The sequence below is a fragment of the Colobus angolensis genome, unplaced genomic scaffold (assembly GCF_000951035.1).
Source record: "Colobus angolensis palliatus isolate OR3802 unplaced genomic scaffold, Cang.pa_1.0 Scaffold213, whole genome shotgun sequence".
Lineage (NCBI taxonomy): Eukaryota > Metazoa > Chordata > Mammalia > Primates > Cercopithecidae > Colobus > Colobus angolensis.
The window spans coordinates 5,675,813-5,687,802 of record NW_012115300.1 but is presented as its reverse complement, the minus strand read 5'-3'; the positions used below and the strand labels follow the sequence as shown (position 1 = coordinate 5,687,802).

At 36.4% G+C, this 11,990-nt stretch overlaps 1 protein-coding gene across 1 annotated transcript in view; it reads right to left on the bottom strand.

Annotated features, from left to right (window-relative positions):
* MAN1A1 (mannosidase, alpha, class 1A, member 1) overlaps window positions 1-11,990 on the bottom strand; it is a 166,967-nt gene that overhangs the window by 98,096 nt on the left and 56,881 nt on the right. The window contains exon 5 of the mRNA XM_011942954.1: window positions 11,553-11,633. Within this exon, the coding sequence (XP_011798344.1) occupies window positions 11,553-11,633 (81 nt within the window). The remainder of the gene's footprint in view (window positions 1-11,552; window positions 11,634-11,990) is intronic.

The following is an 11,990-nucleotide window of genomic DNA, read 5'->3' as shown; positions in this document are numbered from 1 at the left end:
CTAGACACTGTCCAGGAGCTCTACCATGTTTCTGTAGTCAGCCCTTCAGAATGACAATTTTAAACTGTACACATTCACATCAAACATCTCTCCTCTCCCTGAGTCTCAGCAGAAATCCTTGTCTTGTACTTAACAGGGTCTACCAGAGAATAATTATCTCATTTATTTGCCACCAAGTCTAACAAGTTACCTACTTGTATTCCTACCTTCTCCCACACTTTCTTATATTGCAAAGGATGCCTCCCCAAAGGCCATCTGTTTTCGTGAATGCCACCTTCCCTAACTGCTTAAAGACCCTGAACTAATCTTAATTTCCTTACCGTCTTCTCTTCTTCAATCAAAAACAATTTGGATTCTATCCTATTACTCTACCAGAAGAACCCTGCATAAAGTCATCCATGACCTCCATGTTTTAAGATGCTAAACAGAGTCCATATACAACTTCTAGCAGCAGCATTTGACACAAATGAATATCTCAGTTTTCAAAATACTATTTTCTCTTGGACTCTGTGATGTCACAATCTACTAGTTTCCCTCCTACTTCTCAGACCACGACATCTCAGTCTCCTTTTCTAGCTCTTTCTTCTCATTAACGCTTAAATATTAAGGCCTATTGCCCTGGACAACCTTATTCCTGTCCATTCCTTCAATTATCATTTAGTTGTTGATGACTCATGGGTTCAGGCCTATTGATATCGTATCTTCTGTGCTTGAGATCTCTAATGTCTAGCTGCTATTCAGTAGCTTGGAGCCAGAATGCCCAAGTTTGAAGCCTAGCTCTGCTACTTTGCATGTCCTTGGGCAAAGAACACTCTGCCTCTGTTTCTTCCTCCATAAAATGAGAATAAAAACAGTTCCTACTCCTACTTTATACGGTTGTTGTGAAATTAATATTAGAATTAACATTTGTCAATGGGGACTACGTTTCTCTTATTCACTGTTGTTTCTGCAGCACCAACTGCAGTGCCTCAAAAGCAGGTATTCAATAAGCATCTGCTGATTCACTTAATGAATGAAATTACCAGATGGTAAATTATCACAATTCGGAGGCATTTTCTGCTAGCCCTATTAAATTTTAAATTCCTTGCTACAGCTATCTTATATACCCTTCTAAAGGAGATCACAATTTCAAAGAAAAATAATTTGCAAGAACATTCCTGGAAAAAACAACTTTTGTTGAAAAACATTCACTCACAGGCAAAAATCTGTGTTAGAAATCCATGTCAATATGACTCAGGCAATAAAAATGATTTGAAGTACTGGTTTCAACAGTCATTATGAATTATAAAGTGATTCAATATAAATCAAAATATAACGTATTACCTCATCTCTTTCATTAGGCTTTTGAAAAATGAGAAGTGACTGACCTAGTGCACACTTAAATCAAAGAAAAAGTGGTGGAAGGAAAAGCACCAGGGCTTCAACAACCAGGCAACACAGCAGGCCGCTGCCAAACAGCAACTGGCTCCCATCACAGACAACAGCAGTGGTGGTATAGAGGGCAGTACATGTCTGTCTGTCAACTTTACTGTTTCAAATCTGGAAGGCTGGGGAGAAGCCTACAAAGTAGTAGATATTTCCAGGAGAGGGCAAACTTTGTAAACAAGTACTTTTTACTTGAAAATTTAGTGAAGATGTGTATTAGTGAAGATTCGTATCCCAAATCATACTCGTCACCCTTACTACTTTGGTGCCACTTTATGGAAGGCGTTTTCCAGTGAGACTGGCTGGCTCCAGTGTGGGGACCCTTGAAAAAGTTATTTCTCTCAGTAATCCTTATCTTCTGCTACTCTGGGCAGTCGAGAGGGCTACACAGTCTAACCCAAGTCAGCGGTCGCTGTGGTGGTCATGAATGCTGTTCATCACCTCTTCTTCACCCCTTTACGTTACAGTGGCCCTATGACTTGCTCTGGCCAATGAAATGTAAGCTGAAGTAACATGGGTCTTTCAGACAGGTGCATTCAAAGCCAGTGTGGGATTTGTCAGAATCTCTTTTGTCACCACTCCCTCTTCCCCATGACAGCCGGAAATGACCTAGATGGCAGCTGCCCCAACAGGTTGGACTCTGAAGGAAAGGAGAAGCAGAGTCAAGGTAGAACATACTGTCTTAATCCATTGAGATTTCAGGCTGTTGCTGAATGATAACACAGGTCTATTTCTCACTGATGTGAATTTGTAGTTCGCTGCTATGTGTAGGGAATTATGCTAAACTACAAGGAATAAAAACATTCCATTAAAAAACAACTGAATTTGGGCGGGTGTGGTGGCTCATGCCTGTAATCCCAGCATTTTGGGAGGCCGAAGCAGTTGGATCATGAGGTCAAAGATCAAGACCAGCCTGACCAACATGGTAAAACCCTGTCTCTGCTAAAAATACAAAAAAAAATTAGCCAGGCATAGTGGCGGGAGCCTGTAATCCCAGCTACTCAGGAGGCTGAGGCAGGAGAATTGCTTGAACCTGAAGAGGAGGAGGTTGCAGTGAAGTGAGCCGAGATCGCACCACTGCACTCCAGCCTGGGCGGCAGAGCAAGACTCCCTCTCAGAAAACAAACAAACAAAACAAAACAAACAAACAAAAACTGAATTTTCTGACTTTCCCTTTCCATTAGGTTTCAAGCACTCACTTGGCAATGAAATCAAGGGGTAGGCCAGCTTCTACCATTTACGCATTAAGTATAAATAAGTTTTAGTGCTGGGATTACTAGTGAAATGTAGAAATGAGCTCATGAATTGTGGAGAGAAAATTTTTACAGCTTACAAAACTATGCTTTCAAAAACAATTATCAGTACAAGATAGGGCTTATGCAGAGGGACAAACAGAACAAATCTGAGTTAAGGGGTAGGTATGATTTCTGCAATTCACTCTAGGACAAGAAAAAGTAGTAATTTCTTTTGACGAAAATATGTGTTGTTTCTGAATCAACTCTGTACTTTTAAAGTGCAAATTAAATTTACCAATCATAATGGAATAGTCAATGTGTAACAGCTATAACTCATTAACCACGGAAATTTAATTATAAACATAATAAGTAAAATTACAATTCTCTGTTTTACTGAATTAAACTTTTAAATGAAAATATTAGCTATTCAGTATTTTACATTCCTTTCTTATAAAAATTTCAATAATGCCAAATAGTAAATTAATATTTAAAATATATGTAAGGCTAAATCTAAACCTCTAAGAAATTATAGGGCCAAACACATTAATATACAATAATTACATAATTATATAACTACATTAATATTACAGTCAGTATCACCTGATAAATACAATTAAAATTGTTCCTTTCTAGGAAATTGGCATAAATGTGTCATTAAGTTTTAGTTAGTTTCCTCAAATTAAGGACCATATATATATCTTGTAGAATCACTTTCACATTTACTTTTTATAATTTCTTCTTAGGTTTATAATTTCAGAATGCTCTATGTCAAATCTACTTTAAATGTCTACAATAAATGAGCTACTGTATTTAGTAATGATAAAATTTACAAATAGTTTCCAGCTGATTTTGAAAACTTTCTTTTTCAGAGAATCAGCATTTACAGAACAAATAAAAAGGAAGATGTTTTGCCAGCTGGGGTGGTTGGAGGTGGAGCCACAGAGGCTGTATGTGGTTAGAGATCATGCATATTGTCAATCACCTTACTACATCACATTTTCTCCTTCCAATCTCTTACCCCAAGCCTTCCAGGCCAGTTGCTTATTTATATTATCCATGTACAGATTTTACTTTAAAAGTCATTGGAAGAATTTTCTGTTGGGGTTTTAAAAAGTGAAGGTCACAGAAAACCTGCTGAAGAGTTTTAGTCAATGAACATTTACTAAATGTTTTCTAGTGCCAGGCATACAGTGCTAAGCATGAGGATATGAAAACAGCAGAAACATCATTTTTATTTTTGAGTTGTACAAATCCTACTGGAGAAAAGGGAGTGAGAAAGTGAGAAGGTTCACAGAGCCATAAACAATGAACTATAATAGCAGTGTATGCAGAGAATACAGGAAAGGAAGAGAAGGGGGAGGAGTGGGGTGTCTTAGTGTTGTGCAACCAGGGAGGGCCTCGGAGGGGTTGTATTTATCTTGGCAGGTGGAAGGAGCAGGGTGAAAGCCATTCCAGGTAGAGCGAATGCAGATATAAGAAGTACTCAGATGTGCTTGGTGCGTTTTTTAGAAGAAAAAGGGTCTGTTACACAGTGGAAGATGCATGAGGACGGTTATGAAGGAAACCAGAAAAAGTAGGCTGAGACTGAATTACAAAGATTTTGTAGGCCGAATCAAAACAATTCAATTTTTAAGGCCACATGGACCAGTGGTGGTTTGCAAGAAGACTGTGTGGAGTGATGACAACCTTCCTTAGTGTTACAGTGGGGGAGAGACTGAAGAGGGGAGATGCTGGCAGTATGAAGGTCAGTTGGATGAACATCACTGTCAGTTTTCTCCCTGTGTACTCGCCTGTCATTCCAATAACAAAACCAACCAACCAGGACATCAACTTTTTTCTTACAGGTCTCATCAAGTTTTCCAGTTTTGGTTTATGAGCTGTATTTAATCAGTAAAATGTAAGCTCCACAAGGCCAGGGACTGGGGGCTATTTTACCTCAGGCGTATCTCCAGGCCATGGGCAGTGTCTGACACGTAGTTGACACTCACCCAATACCTGCTGAAGAGATACATGATTTCTTCCAAATAGTGATTGTGATCTGGAGCATATCTCTCACGGCTTTATCCCAATCACCACCCAATGTGATAAGCACCATTTCCATGAGCTGCTCTGTACAGGTGAAGACACTATACAAAAACATGCCTAGAAGAGTCTTCCTGCTGAGGGGGCCACTCAAACTCACGGTCATCAAAACTTTCTGTCTCTTAATAAGTGAACAACATGGTTCTTACTGCTCTCAAAGTTTTTCCCAGAAGAGTGTCTCAATAAGGATGCTGTTGAGAAGGGGCAGAGAAAGCTTTATCAGCTTCTCTTTCATTTTGCAATCTATTTATATTCTTATTTTTATCTTTTTGTTTTTTTCCCCTAAATTAATGAAATATAGACTTAACCACATATTTACTTTTTCTTAATGCAGACCTTTGGAGCTATCTATTTTTTTAAATATAACTCTGGCTGCTCTCCACCAAATTTAATGTGATGCTTATACTGTAGTTGTTAAGTAGTCTAATATTATATACTCATTCCTTGATCTAGTTATTTGAGAGATTTTTAAATTTTCAAGTTTTAAATTTTTAAATTTTCAAAATTTACCATTTTAAATATGTGTACATTTCTAATGTTATATTTTGATTGGAGGTATGATGTACATATTTTCCTAAAATTTTCATTGTCTATAGCATATGAAAAATATTGTAAAGAATTTAAGTACTGTATTAGTCTGTTTTGTGTTGCTATAAAGGAATACGCGAGGCTGGGTGATGTATAAAGAAAAGAGGTTTATTTTGGCTCACGGTTCTGCAGATGGTATAAGCAGCATAATATCAGCATCTGCTTCTGGTGGGGCCCTCAGGAAACCTACAATCATGGCAGAAGGTGAAGGGGGAGCAGGTGTCACACATGGCCAGAGGGGCAGCAAGAGAGACTGGGGAAAGAGAAAGAAGGTAGCGCACTTTTTATTTTTTTTTAAGTAGAGACAGAGTCTGCCTTTGTTGCCTGGGCTTCTCTCAAATTCCTGAGGCTCAAGGGATCCCCCTGCCTCAGTCTCCCCAAGTGTTGGGATTACAGGCATGAGCCACCGTGTCCAGCCAGATTCTTTTTAACAACCAGACCCTGAGGTAACTAATAGAGTGAGAACTCACTCATTACCCTGGAGGAAGGCACCAAGCCATTCATAAGGGATCTGGCCCCATGACCCAAACATCTCTCATTAGACCCCATCTTTAACACTGGGGATCACACTTCAATATGAGATTTGGAGGGGACACACATCCAAACTGTATCAATTACCTAATTTTCAATTTCACTGTACCACTATTTCAATTCTTCCTTTTAACTGTATTGCATAGCTCTGTTATTTCTTCATTGTATGGGATTAACATTTATTTTTATTTTAAGGTATTATGACCACTGTTTTGAATTCCAGCCTTTTTATTTTTTTCCCCAATTAGGTCTTTTGTTGATATCTCTGCTTTCTGGATTTACATCTACCTAATTAGAGATCATAATTAAAATTCTTTCCATATATAAGAGAGCAGAATAAATCTAAGCTCAATTTTCATAATTTAGAATTTAGGCAGGATTTGGGAAGGTGCTAATGTATTTCTGGTGGATCCAAATGTATTGCTGGATTTTTCTTGTTTATACCACGTATTTCTACCTTTTATGGAAAATTCAACATAGCAATATATGTGGGTTATTTTATGATATCAAATGTTTTGCATTCATATGGCAAAACCAGATTGCTGTTAATTCTCTTCCCTTCTTTGCTCTGATCACTAGGAAACCTGAAGATACATTTCCGTACAAAGCCCAGATGATTTACAAACTGGTAGAATACACTGCTATGTGCTAACCTTACCTGAAACTTTAATATGCCCTAACTTTATTCTCTGTTTTTCCACAGCTCTGATTGAATCATACACATTTTCTGGCACTCTGATTTTTTATCAATCATGGTATATTCACATAAGTTCTTTTATACGTGTGTCACCTACTCTTGCAATGTCATATTTTACACGTTTTTGCACTTGTCAATTTCAATATCATCTTTGCAGAATGAGGCAGGAAACAGACGGATAGTCTGGGAGATTACTCACTTTCTAATGAATTGTGGCAGACATTGAGTTTACCGTAACCAATCATGTATCCTAATTTTCTTTTTTCTTTTTTTTTGAGATGGAGTCTTGCTCGGTCACCCAGGCTGGAGTGCAGTGGCGCAATATCGGCTCACTGCAAGTTCCGCCTCCTGGGTTCACTCCATTCTCCTGCCTCAGCCTCCTGAGTAGCTGGGACTACAGGCGTGTGCCACTACGCCTGGCTAATTTTTTGTATTTTAGTAGAGACGGGGTTGCTCCGTGTTAGCCAGGATGGTCTCCATCTCCTGATCTTGTGATCCACCTGCCTCGGCCTCCCAAAGTGCTGGGATTACAGGTGTAAGCCACCGCACCCGGCCCATATATCCTAATTTTCTAGAGAATTTTTAAACATTTTTATGATTACTCATAAAAACAAACTCTAAAAAATCGATTTCTAACACCCAAATACTCCAAATATCTTAACCCTATTATGAAAAAGCAAATACATCTTCCCACCAGTAAACATTCTCAATCTTATCTCTCTCCTTTCTACTCCACAATCCTACTCCCCTTAGTGTTTCCTCCTTGTTAGTCTTGAAATTTGGCAGTATTATACTTATTGAGTAAATCTCTCTCAGCAATATTTTGTACTGGTGTTTGCAGCAGTGGGTACCTTTTAGGGGGAATCTGAAGAAAAATCCTTTTGCTGCCTTCAAAATGAAAAGTTATCATAGTAAATTCATCTACTGTAAAAATCCATTCTGTCTCTTTTACCATTCTTGGATACGATGTCTTCCTCACCTTTTTTCTTTGAAAGCTAGTTCTTAATCATTTTGGCTTCCAGGAGTTGGCTATTGTTTTTCTATTTTACACAAATTGTACTGGCAGAATGTTTTCTTTGAGGACTAAATACTCTGGTCTACTCTAAATGTCGTCTCTTAGCTTACAAAACTGTTTTGCAAATCAGATTACATTTTTTCAGATATCTTATTAACTTGTCAGTTTCCATGTGGCTTGTCTATTTCCTCTGCCATATTTATATTCACCACAGTGGGTGAAATCTTATTGTTGGCTCCTACCCGTCCTACCTCCCTACCCTTCTCACAGGGCCTCAATTTCCTCTTCAGGAATCTATACTTCCTTATACTACTCAGTCTTCAAGGGATATGAATCCAAACTTTGCAGAAGACTTCTAGCATATCCTTTTTTATTCTCCAAGATCCCCAAAGAGGCTGAATGTAACAGAAACTCTCATAATTAGTTTCTTTCTCCAGGGACTTTGTGTCTTGAGTAGACTAACAGAAGGGTGGAAGAAACAGTCATGTTACTAATTGCAGGGTGTCCCAGGGTGATAGTACAGCTATAGAGATCCCCTATGCCAACTTGACACTTTTTGTTCCAAGGTGCTCTTCAGCCCTCTCTCTGATTCTGTAACATCTCTATGTCCTATTATATTCGCTTTCTGCTCAATATAGCTATTGGTTTCTGTTGTAAAACAAATAATGTTACATGGTATATTCACATAAGTTCTTTTATACGTGTGTCACCTACTCTTGCAATGTCATATTTTACACGTTTTTGCACTTGTCAATTTCAATATCATCTTTGCTTTACTCTTATTCTGTAGTAGTATTTCCAAAAATTGTTCTGAAAAATGATTATAATTTACTGTTAGCAGATGTCACTTTATTTTTTCTTTAAATAGAGGAAGGCTATTGTTAAGTAAGTGTGGAAAATGTGAGGGTAAATAAAAGTTAATTCACTTTTTTTGTGCATTCTAAATTTCCAAGAAAGAATACAGGATGTAGCTCTTCCCAAACATATTTTTAGTATCTACACAGATACAGATTTATCCTGCCATATCAAAAGAAACTAGTGGTCTTTAGAACATATTTTGGGTAATCATATTCTAGATGCTGCTATATTTACCATCTCTAGTGAGAATTTTAGTTCCCTTCCAGCTTATAATAGAGCTGTGCTACCTTTTAAATTTACTTTTAATACTGATCCTTCCTATTTAATATTCATCTCATCTCCATCCTATCTGTTTGTAATTCTCGTGGTTGAGTTTCTTACATAACATTTGAAAATACTGAGGATTGACTTTTTTATGGTGCTACAAAATATTTTAACTGAGCTAGGAGGTTTCAAATTTTTGAATATGCGCCTGTAATCAAAGTTTACTACAGGTACTTCATGTTTCTATTAGTTTTTCGATAGCTTAGACTTCTGCTGGGATTCTTAACTATTGTTCAGTGTTTCTAACTGTAGCTTTCCTGAAACATGTGTCACAAATCAGTGGTACTTCTTCTCCTGCTTTTGCAATATAAATTTAAGAATCTTGAGCTGATATGAATGTGGGGTCTATCTACTTCTGATGGTGATTTGTTCTTAAAATACTCCTGAGCCTCGGTGATGAAATCAGAATGCTAAATTATGGGGGTTTAAAAGTCCCCCTATGAGATACAAAGAAAGATGAATTGTCTTAGAAACCTTAGTAAATTGTCTGATCTACATAAAAAGTGTGTGGTATAAAACTTTATCAACTATTTAAAACCAACTTATTCATAATTTGCTATGTTGGTGTTCTATTACATGAATGCTCATTTAAAAACATTTTGATATGAATTCAAATAGCTCAAGAACAGACCTGGGGTAAAATAAATTTTCTGGATCACATTCCTAATGGCCAATTCCCCTGGATGCATTCATCAAATGAAAATCAATTGTCAGGGACTAAGTAATTGGGAGAAATAGGTAAGTGATGATGTTAAAACAATCCAGTATTAATCACTTCTTACCTGCCAACACCACTTCAGAGAATAAATATTTATTGATTATAGCAATATTATTCAAAATAAAAAGATACTGAAAATAATCTAATTGTCCAATGTTTAGAAATTATAAGAAAAAACATGCTAAGAATATGGGTCCCTATAACTAAAGCACTCTACAGAAACAAAAATAAAAGAAGAAAATCTTAAATTTTTATCATAAAAATAAAAATACAAAAAACCTACATGTAATAAAAACATGTTTGTATAGTGATGAGGACAAAGCAGACAGACTGAAAGAATAGTTATTTGCAATGGAAGTGTTCTTTGTACCCATTTGTTTACTAAAGTTCACTGTACAGAATTAAAAAATATCCTTACAAAGTCTTAGGCAAATTATTTTATCTATAGGCAAACTATAATATGTGGGTATTATAATTATATATATACACATCAAATATACACATATATAGAAAGACATATATATATGTAAACTTAAAACACTGAGTGAAAAAGTATCCTAATCAAACATGATGCATATTTAGAATAAATACATATGTGTTTTTCTTTGTATGCTCTATTATCCTAATTGAGCCCAGACACAAAAGGATGAAATCCTTATTTCCTCCAAATTGTCTCACCTCCACATAAATTATGGAAGAAGTTAAAACCAAGGTCATCTTAGTATAGCATAACCAAAGCAATGAGAACATCCTGGCATTGGATACTCAAGGACAAGTATTCTAAAAGCAGAAACCTGTTAACTAAAATAACATCAGTTAATTTTAAACATAACTTTTTAAAAATATAGTGTCCTGGGGTATTTTGGTTTTGGCTTAATCCTTACTATACCCTAAACTGAACTGAACAAATGAAGTTATTTGGCAGTGGGAAAATCGAAAAAAGGGAGGAAGAGGCATAATGCACCGGCGGATCACATTACCCTGGCGGAGAAGGTAACAGAGTCCACAATGAACAACATTTAACACTAAAACAGGAGAGATACAGAGCAATACAGAAGTCACGTATTTACTTTGGAAAGATCTAAGGTAGAATAAAATCTAAACAGAGAAGAAATGTAAGATTGTGAGGGTTGTATGTTGTGGTTAAGAAAGTACTTGAGAGACACAAACAAAGTCAAGCAGTTTTTCTCATTAAACATTTATTGCTCTGCTTAAATCTGTTTGAAGGAGCATAGCAATACATGAAATACTGCATTGGGTAAGATCTACTCTTTCCCCAGTTGGAATGCTGAGGCTAACTCAAATCTGATTGACGTGCAACTGAAGTACGTGACAGTTTTTCCATAATGTCAGCATTTAACACTGTCAACATTAAAGATGAGGCCCATTCCAACAACCCTTAGTGGACACTTACGATATTCCTAAAGTTGTCCAAAACCTTTCAAGAAAATAGCATCAGTGGCCTTTAAGAGGATATAAAAATCCTTTCTTAATCTATCAATAAAAGGCAGTTAAATTTAAAATTCCTGCCTTGCTCCAAGCAGTGGATAATTAATGAAGCCTTGACTCAGGAAGAGCTCCAAAGCACTTGATACAGGGATGCTGGCCTTTAGGACTGTTTACTTGGGAGCTAAGTGTCTCACTCCCTCAATTACATAAAAACTATAATTTTTATATCTTGCTTGCCAGCCTTTATTCATTTAAAAAAGTTTTTATTTGTATTAACATTAAAATAATTCTTAAAGAAAAAAATTAATCCACAAGCCTGCCACTACACTAAACTTCTTTAATTTGTCCATAGGCACATATAATTTGTGGCTATAACCACACCATACATAACACAATAGCGCCAGTTTTTAAAGGCATTAACATTTGCTGACAATATGTTCTGCCAAACTTTCCCAGCTTGCTCATTTAATTAGCACATATTATAAGAAACTCAGTGTAAGCTACAGCTTCATTGAAATATAAAAATTCCATAGATTCCTTTCTAAATATATGTCACAAATGGCATATTTGACCAAAAATTTAGTTTAAGACACTTTATAATTCACATTTATATACCACTTTTCATCTTACCTCTTCTCCAGACAGATAGTAGGCTGAGAGTAGTCCACCAACAAAACGTATATTTACTTCAAAGACAGAAATTTCAGCATTCTATGGAAAAAAAAATCAAACATGATAGTACACATTTCAGAAGACCATAATTGTGATACATTATACTAAATACTTAAATTTTGTTCAAATCTTACGCTTGCCCAGAGAAATGTATATACAGGGGGAAACGCTCTCCCTTTTAAAATTAAAGTATTAAATATCACTGTGCATTATATATGTCAAAACATCACTAATGGACCCCCAAAATCGTACAATCATTATATGACAATTTTTTAAAATAAAGGAAAAACATACTTAAAATAGGATATGGTGTGTCTCTGTGTCCCCACCAAAATCTCATCTTGTAGCTCCCATTATACACACATGTTGTGGGATGGACCGCATGGGAGATAACTG